The following is a 14365-nucleotide window of genomic DNA, read 5'->3' as shown; positions in this document are numbered from 1 at the left end:
CTTGATTGCTTGCCTTGATGGCTTCCCAGCGAACAACTTGCTTATTCTTGTAGTAGCCAGTCATGCTGACATTTTTGTTTTAGGTTTTTCCTGATGATCTTTCTTTGAAGATGTATCTTCTGTCATTCTAGCTGTTCCAGGCTGGTCTGCTTGTCCTTTCTAGTGGGAATGTCCCACCTCAGAAGGTTCTGGATGGGGTGGAATAAGGTTTTCAATGAAATTCTTATCAGATAGTCCTTGCTACCCTCAAAGAATGATAGAATGAGGGGAAATTCCTGGCTACACTTTCTTGGCCGCCTTCTTACCCCTGTAGTTTTCACTTTTATTAAACTTCTTCCAGTGATAGTCCTGTGTCCTTAGAGAAAATCAATCCCTTTGGGATCCCCCAAACAGTCCCCATAACCTTCTGAGCTCCCTTCACTGCCTTGAATTTAATGGACCCTTGGAAACCATAATTCTGATAGATGTTTTTATAAGGCATTCTAACAAGACCAACATAACTGAAGAAAAGACTGAAGTTGTCAATAATTTCATTTTGCTTGGATCAACCATCAACACTCATGGAAGCAGCAGTCAAGAAATCAAATGACGTATTGCTTTAGGCAAATATGCTGCACAAGACTACTTTAAACAGTTGAAGAGCAAAGATACCAGTTTAAGGACTAAGGTCGGCCTAACCCAAGCCATTGTATTTTCAGTAACCTCATATGCATGTGAAAGCTGGACAGTGAATAAGGAAGACCACAGAAGAATTGATGCTTTTGAATTATGGCGTTGGAGGAGAATATTGAAAGTACCATGGGCTGCCAAAAGAACCAACAGATCTTTGTTGGAAGAATTGTAGCCAGAGTCCTTCTTGGAGGCCAGGATGGCCAGACTTTGTCTCTCATACTGTGGACATATTGTCAGGAGGGACCAGTTACTGGAGAAGGATATCATGTTTGATAAGGTGGAGGGTCAGAGAAAAAGAGGAAGACCCATTGCAAGATGGATTGGCAAAGTGGCAGCATCAGTAGGCTCAAGGATAGCAGTGATTGAGAGGTTGGCCCAGGACCGGGCAGTGTTTCGTTCTGTTGTGCATAGGATCTCTATGAATCAATACCGACTTGATGGCACCGAACAACAACAACAACAAAGACTAAGGTAAGTGTACTATGGGGAATTTTTCCCCTAACATTGTGAAGCCCCTTGCATTATGAGAGAACTTGTCTGCAGCCACGCACTGCTCTCAGAGACATGTTTAAACATGTTTTGTAATAACCCCGTGCATGTATAAATTGGAATCCTAGTAACAGTGCTTTTTGACTTACCTTCATATGTAGGATCTTCACAAAGTTAGTGGAAAAATTCTAAATTAAAATTATTTTAATTTCGATTTTCCTTGAACTTTTTAAGTTCTGTCCTACTTACCTCAGTCATCCCTCATCTTGTATTAGAGTTGGTTTGTGGCCTGCTTCCCCAATTACACTGATGATTTCAAGTAGGGTTTTGCGTGTATCCCTAAGTCTTGGCATATGGGAAACTTTTAGTAAAAATTGTTCAATTGGATTTGCTAAATTACCAGAGGAAGACAGTCAGGATGCTTTGAACAAATTCCCAGAGAGGTAGGCAGTGAATGTACTTTCTTAGAGTTTTAAAGCTGAAACAACATGTGGTCCAAACCTTTAAACCATCAGACAGGAAGATTAAGTTTGGGAAAGAAGAAGTTACTTGCCAATGACAGAGTTAGGGAGGGCCAGGACTAAAACTCAGACCAGTAGATGACTTGCTAACCACTTGAAGAACAAAGGCTCCCCCACTACTGCCCCAGAACCAAAACTAGAACCCAGAACTCCCAACCCCCATCCAAAATAACCCTGCCCTTTCAGTATCCTCTTCCCACCTCCCCTGTGTGCCCGTGTTAGATGTAGACACAGGAGACTTACATGGCACTGTGAACTAGAAAGAACACCTTGGCAGAGGGTCAGTTTTATAACTTGAGGGCCTCAGTAGTCCCATCTGGAAGTTGAGGGAGTGAGCACTCAGAGATAACAAAGAGGTTTCATCTGACATCCATTTCTGGTGCTGTGCTGAGAAGGATTCTGAGCCCCGATCTGAGTTCAGCAGGAGAGGTGGAATGCAGGCAGGTACAGGCACGGTTCTGTATGAAGTGTGCCTGTGTTCTGAGCAGGCGGTCTTCATGAACCTTCAAATTCTCAGCCTTTCTAGATGTTTTCTGTTTTTTACCCCTAAGGAAAGTTGGTCTGAACTAACAAAGCGTCTTTATTGTTACAGATACGAGGACAAGCATGCCCATAATCACTGCAAAAAAGTAAGTCTTGATGATTCTCGATTTGGTCAACATTGTAGTTTAGATCAAATCTGTTTTCAACTAATTGCTTCTGTTACAGCAGTCCACATCTTTTTACTACATTTTATTTTTTTGGTAGTAGGTGTGTCCTTGAAAATTATGTGTGACAGTAGTGAATTTATTTTTTAGATAATCCTAAATTGAATCTTCTGCCAATTTAATTCCTTCCAAAATAGGAGCAGTGATCTTGTAATGCATGTGTTTAAGTCCTGAGATGCTCAGCCTTAGCCTTGTCCATCTTACACAGTCCTGATTCCCTCCTCTGGAATGTTGTTTACACTCTGTCTTCCTTTTGTCTGGAACAAATCGAAAACTCAAACAAAATTGTTGCTGTCAAGTCAATTCCAATTCGCGGCAGCCTCGTGTGTTGCAGAGGAGAATTGCTTGGTGGGGTGTTCTGGCTGTAATCTTTATGGAAGTTAACCAGCAGGCCTTTCTTCCTCAGCACAGTTGGATGGGTTCTAACTGCCAACCTTTAGGCTAGCAGGTTATCATAGTGCTAGCCTGAACGGGGAGCTGCTCTTCTCACGTCATTCCCAGCTGACTTGGGTGTTGCCTCTCTGGTCCCCACGGTGTGGATTACAGCACAGTGGAAAGGCTGTATTGCCTTGGCTACCATGCATAACTTGTACTGCATAAAGTATCATATTTCGGTTGTCCCTTGTGACTGTCAGCTCTGAGACCATGCTTGGCACAGCCCTGCATCTCTTGGTAAGAGTCTGTTAATGAAACAGTCAGCTGTCCAAAAATCCTCATTGTCCCCGAGGTGCAGCCCAACTCTCAGTTCTTACATGAAGGCTCCTTGTGACTCAAGTCCACTGTGATTTTTCTTCTTGCTTCTAGCATTTTACTGGCCAAATGCAACAGCTCCTTTTTTTTTGCATGCTTGGTAGCACCAGCATCAGAGGAATGGCAGGTGGGCAGTAGCACTAGTAGGCAAGGGCTGTTTGAACCTGGACCCCAGACTGGAGGTCAAGTGGGACTTTGTCAAGGGGAGAGGCTACAGGATAGACGGGGTGCTGCACCAGAATTCGATTTTGGAAACACAGTGGAAGTTCATATGTGAGAACCGCACCCATATCCAACCAGCAGAAAAGCTGGGAGAGGTTCTGGACAGGGGAGAGGGCCAGATAACTGAAGGCCAGCCCTTTGTAAGCACTAAAATGTTCCACAGTTTTTGACTGATCTGCTTATGCATTATTTATTAAACATAATCCAAGAGGTCTTTGCCATCTGAATATTCAGAACAATCCAAGAATGTTTCTTTAAGTATGAAAACCTTTTCTTGAGTTTTTACAACAGTGGTCTAATATGATATTTATCCTTTTGTGATTGGCTGATTTCACTCAGCATAATGTCCTCCAGGTTCATCCACATTAGGAAGTGTCTGGTTGTTCTTCTTTAACATTGCGTGTATGTGCCAAAGTTTGTTTATTCACTCTCCCATTGATGGTCATATAACCTGTCTTCACCTTTTTGTTGTTGCCTCACATTTTTGAGTCAAGGAATTTGTGGAGCCCATCCCCAGAGAGTACACACTGACCCCAACTACAGCAGGCCAGTAAACCCAGGAAGCCCATCTGAGCCAATGCTTTTAGCTGGTAGGAAGAACAAAGATTCTTTTTAGGTTTCTCAAAGTTCTTTTTGACTGCATGCATACTACTATTTTACGGGCAGCCACTTTTTCCTCTGATTAAAGTAAGACGTACTTGTTGCAGAAAAGTGTAATGAAGAAGATATTGGCCTGTGACCCACCATCTAGTAAAACTGCAGTGAACATTTTAGAGTATGGCCTTCCCATCTTTTTTGTATATTTTATTTGGTCTGTAGCTTGTCTTTTAACTTTGGAGATTCTGGTGGTGGTAACTAACCATTCTATCTGTCCATTTTGCAGGTACCAGCGTGGTGTAGAATGGGCGGCAGAGCTCCTGTGTAGGCAGGGACAAGAGGAAAGTGCCGTGCACAGCATCCTCCAGGACTACACCAAGCCACTTGAACACCCTTGTTTGCAAGGGTCCAAAACGACTTGTTTTCAGGATGAGCTCAGCTCTGCAGTGGATCTCAGTGAGGAAGGTGCAGCGGGTAGAGAGAAACTTTCTGTGATGCACAGAGACACAGCAGAGTCAGGTGATGAGGACAGCCTGAGCAAGCCATCTGCCTGCCCACAGCAGGGCTCTGGGCAGGGCACCATAACTGCAAACAACCCTGATGGACTCACCGTAGAGGATGCTGCACCCTTGCCCCATGCCCAGCCCGTCCACTGTGATGACCTCATCCCACAACATGGCTCTCAGCAAGCAGATCTCCTGTCTGCCAGAGAGAGCCGGGCAGGTCACGAGTACGTGCTGGTGGAGGAAGTGGTTAGTGACGTGAGTGTGGGAGAGGCTGCACTGAGCAAGGAAGTAAGTTGAAGAAAACCCATAAAGCTATCTGCCTCTGGCCCAGCTGAGCTACTCATTGACCAGAAGTCTTTTACTAGCATCTAGGAGCAGGCATTCTGAAGTCCTGGTGTGGTGCTGTGGCTGCAAAGCCATTTGAACTGCAAGGTCAGCAGTTAAACCTCACCAGCTGCTCCTTGAAAACCCTATACAGGGTCACTATGGGTCAGAACCAACTCGATGGCACTTAACAACAACAACAAGGAGCAGGCATTCAGTCATACCCAGGGCATGTGAGACTTTTGTAGAACCCCTTGCTGCAGACAGAGGCTTGGGTACTGGTCCTTCAGTGCATCAGCTGTGAGGACCACTTCAACTAGAGCTTCACATTTGTGAATGACTGAACTTAAAAATATTTAGAAATGAAAGCAGGTTTCCTGACACTCTCTTTATTTGAGAGAAACTCACTGGTCGTGCACATGATCTTGATTATACCCACTGGGGAGGGTCTCACATATATATAGAAGTCATCACAAGAGAGGCACAGGCATATAGCATCTCACTGTGGAGACAGTTGTCATTGTTGTTAGAGGCAGTTCACTTGGCACCTACTCGTGGTGACCCCATGTACAAACAGTCCTGGTCTGCCATTACAGCCAGTAGTCTGCTTGAGTCCATTGTTGGGGCTCCTGTGTGAATAACAGATTTTCCAGCCCTGGGAGCGCATCTTCAGCACTGTAGTGGACGGTGTTCTAGTAGGATCCATTGGGGTCTTGTTGGTTAATTTTTAAAGTAGATCACCAGGCATTGTTTCCTAGTCTGTCTTTGTCTGGAAGCTCCACTGAAATCTGTGTGCCATGAATGACCCTGCTGGTATTCGAAGTGCTGATGGTATAGCTTGCATGCAAGCCAGCACAGTGTGATAAACTGACAGATGAGTGATAGAGGCCGTTACCCTGGAATCATATATAAGCTTATGATGTTGGATGTTAAGTGACATTGAGTTGGTTGCGACTCATAGCAACCCTATCTGGGGTTTCCAAGGAGCAGTGGGTGCGTTTGAACCACCAGTCTTGCGGTTGAGTGCTTTTCCTACAACGCCACACCGGGACTCTTATATATAATCTGAAAAATTAGAAACAGTCTAATGTTTAAATAATACATGAACCATTCCTTCGAAAAAGTATGCAGCCTTTTAGAATGAGGTTTATGACACCTTATTAAGAATGCTTGCAAGATGCAATTGACTGAAAAAAGAAGCAACCCATAATATTGACACACAAAATGAGTTAATTCTGAGAAGAATTTGTGAGTGGAAAAAGGAAATAAATAAAAATATTAGTAGTACGAAAAAGCAAAACTTCCTTTTCCACATCATTATTAAAAAATTCGTCTTTTACAAGAAGTGAAATGGAAAATGTTCTGTTACATTTGACCACAGCATTTTTTTTGTCTTTTTGCATTATTTACCCAACAGCATGTAGATCTTGGAAGTCTTATTATAAGACAATTTTAAAATGTAATCTCTTCTATATGACCTATTAGTGTCTCCATTCTAATTTGTTTTCTTTCCTTCTCTCCAGTCGGTGCAAACCAAGAGACTAATATGCAGAAGAAATCCATACAGGATCTTTGAGTATTTGCAGCTCAGCCTGGAGGAGGTATGTGTCCATCTTGCTAACATGCCTGCTGCTGGCCTTCAGCTTCTGATGGTCATTTCCCAGAGGCCTGGGCAGCGCTGTCTAGATGAGTTCCCCTCATCATGTAGTTTGTGGGGGACACCATGTTGAAATCATGTAGCTGGCTTCCAAGGTAAACCTGCCTTAATTTCACTCCCCAGCCTTTGCCTTTGTCTCATCAGTTGTAAGATTTAATTTTTAACATAACAGGAATAGAGGTTTCCCTATTACCACCCCACAGAGGATTTGAAGGGTTCACCTAAGCACTGCTTTTTGCATCAAGATTTCATATTGACTTATTGTGTCTATGAGCCAGAACCAACTTGATGTCTCCTAACAGCAACAAGCTTTCGTTTGCTGTTTGCTTTTTAAATAATAGTTTTATTGCAATAAGACTCATTTAAATGATACATCAGTGACTTTTAATATATTCACAGAAATTTAACAGTCTTTAATAAGCTATTGACGTATGAGTCAAATCATGTAGTAATTACTCATTTTAAGTAGATGAGTTCTAGGTATTTCCTTCTGCAAGTCGTGTCCCTTTAATGCAAGGCACCCTGGTGGTACTGTATGATAAGCACTGGCCTACTAACTGCAGGGTTGGTAGTTCAAACCTACCAGCCACTCCACGGAAGAATGATGAGACTGTAAACATTTCACCCTCAGAAGCCCTATGGAGATCGCCTCTGCCCTGCCGGGTCGCTCGGAGTCAAGATCGAAGGAGCAACAGTGGTTTAGGGGTTGAGTTTGACTTCATGCAGCAGCTGTGTTCTTAAATGTGGACTCAAGGGGTTTTCTAGAAACCGCATGTTAATTCCCTTCTGAGTGGAGTTCCTCTATCCTGTGGTCACACTCCATTCATTCTTTGTTTATTTACCACTGTTTATACTGACTGCAAACCACAAGGTTGGTGGTTCAAACCCATTAGCTGCTCCTCGGAAACCCTATACAGTGTTACTGTGAGTCGGAACCAGCTCAGTGGCACGTTGCAACACAACTACATACTGTACACAGGCATCCCTGGCTGGCACAAACAGTTAAGTGCTTGGCTACTGACCGAACGGTTGGTGGTGCAGTCCACCCAGAGGTGCCTCAGAAAAAAGGCTTGATCGTCCACATCTGGAAATTCAGCCATTGAGAGCCCTGCGGAGCATAGTTCTTGAACACACATGGGGTCGCCTGCATTGGAGTTGACCTGATGGCAACTGGTTTGTTTTGGTTTCGTGTTGTTAAGATACCGTTCACAATATATTCTCTTCGTCTTGAGGTTGCCTGGGGCCTGCCTCTTCTCTAGAAGCCACCCAGCTTCCCTGGCAGCTCCTGTAGCATCTGGCACTGGGCCCAGTGTGCCCGTAGACCTCAAGAAATGACGTTGGCAACCGTAGAGCCATGCCCACAAGAGTAGCTGAGTCTCCCTGTGCCCATGGTCACCTGCCTGTGCAGAGGTCTGCAGACTCCCAGGGCAGGGAAGGGCGCAAGCCATGAGACAGCTTAGTTTGCGTTTTCAATGATCACCTCTAGCCGTTTGTAGCTATTTCAGATTGAGTTTAGGCTCATTAAAATGAAATAATATTTAAAATTCCATTCCTTGGTTGCACCAAGCACATTGCAAATGCTCCATAGCCACTTGTGATCAGTAGTTACATGTTAGCTAGCACAGGTTGAAGCCATTCCCGTAGTCTTAGAAAGCTTTGCTGGGTGGATACCCATTCTCTAGGTGTGTAACCTCTCTGAGCCTCAGGTTTTTCCCTCTGTAAAATGAGGGGGTGACTTAGGATGTTCTGGTAACTAAATGAAATAATCAGACAAGTAGCTCAGTATGTAGTACCTGGTGTGCAACAAATGGTCTATAAATGGTAAGTGCCTTCTATTTCTGTCATTTCTGTTGTTATTTACTTGTACATAGGTACTTAGCATAGCAGCTAATTGATACTCTTTCTCTAGCAATCCCAGAATACTCACTGAGTACTTACTATGTGCCAGGCACTAGCTAAGCACCACCCCAAAACCAACCCCACTACCATCAAGTTGATTCTTACTCCTGATAACCTTATAAAACAGAGACAATCAAGTTGATTCTTACTCGTGATAACTCTATAGGACAAAGATGATCAAGTTGATTCTTATTCATGATAACCCTATAGGACAGAGCCGATCAAGTTGATTCTTACTCGTGATAACCCTATAGGACAAAGACGATCAAGTTGATTCCTACTTGTGATAACCCTGTAGGACAGAAACAATCAAGTTGATTCTTACTCGTGATAACCTTATAGGACAGAGACAATCAAGTTGATTCGTACTCATGATGACCCTGTAGGACAGAGCTTTCATAGAAGCCCACAGCCTCACCTTTCTCCCCCAGAGTGGCTGGTGGGTGTGAGCCTGGAGGTTAGCAGCCCAGCATTATACCATGGCACCAGCAGAGCTCCTTAGCTAAGCACGAGCAATACAGAAATAACTAGAGTATGGCTCCTGTCCTGAAGAGCAGAAAATCAGCTCAACAGGCAGCTAACAACAACATGTCAAAGATACATGCAAAGTTCCAGACAAAAGATGAAATGGGGAGACATACACAGCATGCAGCAGACCCCAGATGATTTCCTATACCTCATATTCTCACCTATTCCATGCAGATAGCTCCTCCTGCAGTGGGTTACCTGAGGATTAGATGAGACCTGATAAATGACAAGTGCCTTACCTGGGAAGCATTCAGCAACCTCTCCTCCGCCTGCCCAGACTCCCCAGCTGCTACACATCAGCTGCCTCCCAGGGGTCAAGATAAAGTGTGCATTCAGATTGTGGTTCTCTCTTCAGCACATAGATACTCTGTGTCTCAGTCGTTTATAATAGTCCTAAAATGTATCTTATAAATATACCAAACTCCATTCTGACTCATAGTGACCCCATGAATGTCAGAGAATGGCTTCAGAGGGTTTGAAGGTGTGAGTTTTGGGAAGCATTTCACCAGGCCTTTCCTCTGAGGCTCCTTTGGGTGGATTACAGCCTCTCAGTTAGTAGCCAGCCTTTCCAGTTAAAACTGAGTGCTTAACCATTCGCACTACCCAAGGCTTCCTTTAGCTAGGTAGTAGCATTATTTTTGTACATAGTTGTTGTAATATGGGACTCCTGGTGTGGCTCTGTAGGATAAGCACTGGACTGCTAACCAAAAGGTCGGCAGTTCAAACCCACCAGTCACTCCTTGGAAACCCTATACAGGGTTGCTGGGAGTTGGAATGGACTTGATGGCATTTAACAACAACAGCTGTAATATGTAAAGTAACTGCGTGCTTCTCTGGCTGGGCACCTGAGGCCGTAATCTAGGCATGCCAAATGCCAACTTCCACATCCTATATCTGACATGTTTGTAAGTGACATTGATTAATGTTTACTCTGTGTGGGTATCCATTTCAGGGATAAGTAGGTTGCTATGCTAGTAAGCTGATTTGCTATTTTGCTCCAAAGACGCCTGTTTTTTCCATTAGGGTGCTGTGGTCCCTCCCTTACTAGATTTAGAGCGATGACATTAATAGCCATTATTAAACTCTCCCCCATCTTATTAGTGCCCTCACAGTACAAGTTTACAAGTGAAATCTCGGGATATCATCGTCAGCCTCCCCAGACCTGCTCCATGTGCTAGAGACTCCATTCTAAATAAATCCGCTCAGCTATGGCCACTCCATCTGTAATAAACACCTAGCAGTGGTTCCCAGAGATTTGTGAAAACCGTCACCATTTTAGGCAAATAAAATGAGGCATTGGTTTCATCCTTAGGGAAAAATATGTGCTTGCTGATGGTAGAAAAACATTAATCAGGTTCTGAAGAACTTAGATCATATGTACCAGGACAGAGTCTCTTGACAAGCAAGGACTAAACTTTTCCAGGTTACAGCATCTAAATAATCATTAAAAAGGGAGGTAAACTAAAGTTAAATGAGCATCAGAATGCTTTGCATAGCTAATCTCATTAAATCTTTAACTATGAAGGCATTATCCACCCCCATTTTATGCATGAGGCATAAATACGTAAACTCCCAAGGACCTAGCTAGTAGTGAGTGAGGCACTGGTGGTTCCGTGTTAGAATTCTTGCCTTCCATGTAGGAGCTCTAGGGTCAGTTCCCAGCCACAACACCTCATAAGTAGCCACCACCTATCAGTGGAGATATGCATGTTGCTGTGATATAAACAATGCTATGGTGTGTCACTGTAGGACAAGCGCTGGACTGGCAGTTGCACGGTCAGTATTTCAAACCCACCAGTCACTCTTGGACATCCTGTGCAGGGTCGCTATGAGTCGGAACCAACTCCCTGCCACTTCACAACAACAACAAATGATGTAAACAGGAGGCCGTTTAGCACCGTGGTCAAGCGCTCAGCTGTTTGAACCCATCCAGTGTCTGCTGGAGAAAAGGCCTAGGGATCTTCTCCCATGAAGACTACAGCCTAGGACACCCTGTGGGGTGGCTCTGCTCTGTCCTGTGGGTCACTGTGGGATGGAATCGACGTAGCCGCACATGGGAACGACACTGATGCGAGCAAGTTTCAGCAGAGCTTCTTTACTCTGAGAAGCTGGGGAGAAAAGGCTGATGCTGCGTGGGTCACAGGGTGGGTCTGATCTGTAGCCCCAATGTGGATGGCGCATGGCCGGGCCACACTGAATTCTGTTGTTCATGAAGGTGCTGTGACTCAGCAGTGGCTACGAACAGCAGCTAATACTGAAGACATGACCCCAGATCTGTCTGGTCTCAAAGGTCTTTCTGTGTGCCGCACCATCCAAATAAAAAAATGCAAACTGTGAAAAAGAAGGAAGAAAAGTAAGATGGCGGACTAAGCAGACGCACTACACGGACCCTGTACAACAAAGATATGAGAGACAAAAACACCCAGATGAAAATTCTGGCACCCTGAACTTCAGAAGAAAAGTTGGAGAGGCGGACAGAGTGCTTGCAGGGAGGAGAGGCTGAGCAGGGATAGTGAGAGGGAAAGGTATGATTTCTTCTTTCTCCCCATGCTTTCCTGGTGTGGCCAGCTCCCACCCTCATCCACCCCAGCATAAACCCTGCTGTCTGGGAGTTGGAGCCCAGGATTGGGAGTCATGCTAGTGTAAGATGGGGATCGGCTGGACCCTCTTTGGTATGCTGGGCAGCCTGTGGGTGCAGCTGAGCAGAAGCTGTCTGACTGGAAGTACTGTACCCTAAACATTTCTGATCTTGCTTTGCAACCTGTTAACTTCCCTAATAAACTCTGTAACTGTGAGCTTGGTGTCTGAGTTCTGTGTGACCGTTGTAATGAGGTCATGAACTTAGTGGAATAGAGAATGTTGTGGGAGGAAGGGTTGGTACCTTTTAAAGAACATTTACGGACATTTATTTTCTCACAGTTCAGGTGACTAGATGTCCAAAGTCAGGGTGTGACTCTAGCTGTTGTTGTTGTTAGGTACCATCAAGTCGGTACCGACCCATAGTGACATTATGCACAGCAGAATGACACACTTCCTGATCCTGGGCCAACCTCACTATTGTTGCCACGCTTGAGTCCATCAATGCTGCCAGTTGGCCAATCCATCTCGTTGGGGGTCTTCCTCTTTTCCTCTGACCCTCCACCTTGCCAAACATGATATCTTTCTCCAGCGACTGCTCCCTCCTGACAATATGTCCAAAGTATGAGAGATGAAGTTTGGTCACCTTGGCCTCTCAGGAGCACTCTGGCTGCACTTCTTCCAAAACAGATCTATTGGTTCTTGTGGCAACCCATGGCACTTTCAATATTCTCTTCCAACACCATAACTCAAAGGCATCAATTCTTCTACAGTCTTCCTTATTCACTGTCCAGCTTTTGCATGCATATAAGGTTATTGAAAATACCATGGCGTGGGTCAGGCGCACCTTAGTCCTCAAGCTGACATCTTTGCTCTTCAACACTTTAAAAAGGTCTTGTGCAGCAGATTTGCCTAATGCAATACGTCGTTTGATCTCTTGACTGCTGCTTCCCTGAGTGTTGATAGTTGATCCAAGAAGAATGAAGTCCTTGACAACTTCAGTCTTTTCTCTGTTGATAAGAATGTTGTTTATTGGTCCAGTGGTGAGGATTTTTGTATTCTTGGCATTGAGATGTAATCCATACCGAAGGCTGTGCTCTTTGATCTTCATCAGTAAATGTTTTAAGTCCTCTTCACTTTCAGCAAGCAAGGTTGTATCATCTGCATTTCGCAGGTTGTTAATGAACCTTCCTCCGATCCTGATGCCATGTTTTTCTTCATATAACCCAGCTTCTTGGATTATTTGTTCAGCGTACAGGTTGAATAAGTATGGTAAAAGAATACAGCCCTGTCGCACACCTTTCCTAATTTTAAACCATTCAGTATTCCGTGTTCTGTTCGAACAACTGCCTCTTGGTCCAGGTACAGATTCCTCATGAGCACAATTAAGTGTTCTGGAATACTCATACTTCACAGTGTTGTCCATAGCTTGTTGTGATCCACACAATTGAAAGCCTTTGTGTAGTCAATAAAGTAAACATCTTTCTGAAATTCTCTGCTTTCAGCCAAGAGGAAGCAGTGACTCTAGAGGAAGGAGTTTTGTCTGTTTCAGCTTCTACGTCTTGTTGTTAGTGTGTCAAGTCAGTTCCTACTCATAGCCACCCTGTGTAGGATTTCTACGGAGTGATTAGTGAGTTTGAACCACCAGCCTTCTGGTTAGCAGTCCAGAGCTTATCCTACAGTGCCGCACGAGATCTCCAAAGCTAATATAGTACTCAAACCAAACATCTTGGTCTGGGGACCCTTTTACTTGTTAAGACTATCGAGGACTCCAAAGAACATTTTAGGTGGGGTTCTTCTATTGGTAAAAACTGAGAAGAATGTGAAATATTTGTTTATTCACTTAAAATAACAGTAATAGACTCTATGCTGTTGGTAAGTACCATCAAGTTGGTTCCAACTCTTAGCAACGCTGTCATGGGTTTCTGAGGAGCAGCTGGTAGGTTTGAACTGCTGCCCTTGTGGTTCAAATTGACCTTGTGGTCCAATGCTTTGTCCTACCATGCCACACCAGGACTCCAATAGACTCTATTTGTTAATGGAAATAACATTTTTAGAAAATAGCTATATTTGTCAAAACAAAAGTGGGTATTGTTTTTCCTTTGTGCAAATCTCTTGGGAATCTGATGTTAACAGAAGTCAGCTGAACCCCCACTTCTGCTATTGTCTTCAGTCTATTATGACATCATCTCACATTTTGTAGCCTCTGGAGAGAGTAAGCACAAAGAAGGCAAATAATATATAAGGTTATGAAGATAGTTTGACCTTGAGACATCCTGAAATGGTCTTGAGGATTCCTAGAGTTCCCTAGAGCACTGCTCTAAAGAGAACCTTCAGCAGCTCGCCAGTGACATTGGGGTGGATTGGGGCAGTTCCTGAGGGCTCACTAAGATGTTTCCTTAGCAGGGCCTTTTGTTAGATGCCATCAAGTCAGTTCTGATAGCAACCCCATACACAACAGAAGGAAAAACTGCGTGGTCCTGCACCAGCCCCACAATTGTTTTTGCTGCCGCTGTTTCACTCCATCTCATTAGGGTTCGTCCTCTTTTTACTGACCCTCCAAAGTGTGAGAGTACGTCTCACCATCCTCACTTAGTCTAAGGAGTATTCTGGCTGTACTTCCAAAACAGATTCGTTTGGTCTTCTGGAAGTCCGTGGTTCTGTCAATATTCTTCTCCAACACCAGAATTCAAATGCATCGATTCTCCTTCTGGCTTCCTGATTCATTATCCAACTTTCACATGCATATGAGGTGATTGAAAATAGCATGGCTCGGATCAAGATTCGTTCTCAGAGTGTGGTAGCTTTGCCTTTTAACACTTCTAAAAAGTATATTGCAGCTTTGCCTAATGCAATGTGTCATTTGATTTCTTGACTGCTGCTTATATTAGTGTTGATTGGGAATCCAAGAAGTCT

At 44.1% G+C, this 14365-nt stretch overlaps 1 protein-coding gene across 3 annotated transcripts in view; it reads left to right on the top strand.

The window, feature by feature from the left end:
• Nucleotides 1-14365, top strand: part of TSEN2 (TSEN2 tRNA splicing endonuclease subunit) — a 48158-nt gene that overhangs the window by 13961 nt on the left and 19832 nt on the right. The window contains exons 3-5 of one of the 3 annotated variants that reach the window (XM_006872172.1): nt 2275-2311; nt 4245-4734; nt 6312-6389. In XM_006872172.1, coding sequence (XP_006872234.1) covers nt 2275-2311; nt 4245-4734; nt 6312-6389 — 605 coding nt within the window. Of the gene's footprint in view, nt 1-2274; nt 2312-4244; nt 4753-6311; nt 6390-14365 lie in introns of all 3 variants that reach the window. The other 2 variants (XM_006872171.1, XM_006872173.1) reach the window with 2 other exon arrangements.

Source organism: Chrysochloris asiatica, unplaced genomic scaffold, assembly GCF_000296735.1.
Source record: "Chrysochloris asiatica unplaced genomic scaffold, ChrAsi1.0 scaffold00186, whole genome shotgun sequence".
NCBI classification, from domain to species: domain Eukaryota; kingdom Metazoa; phylum Chordata; class Mammalia; order Afrosoricida; family Chrysochloridae; genus Chrysochloris; species Chrysochloris asiatica.
This window is presented reverse-complemented; position numbering and strand designations above follow the sequence as displayed.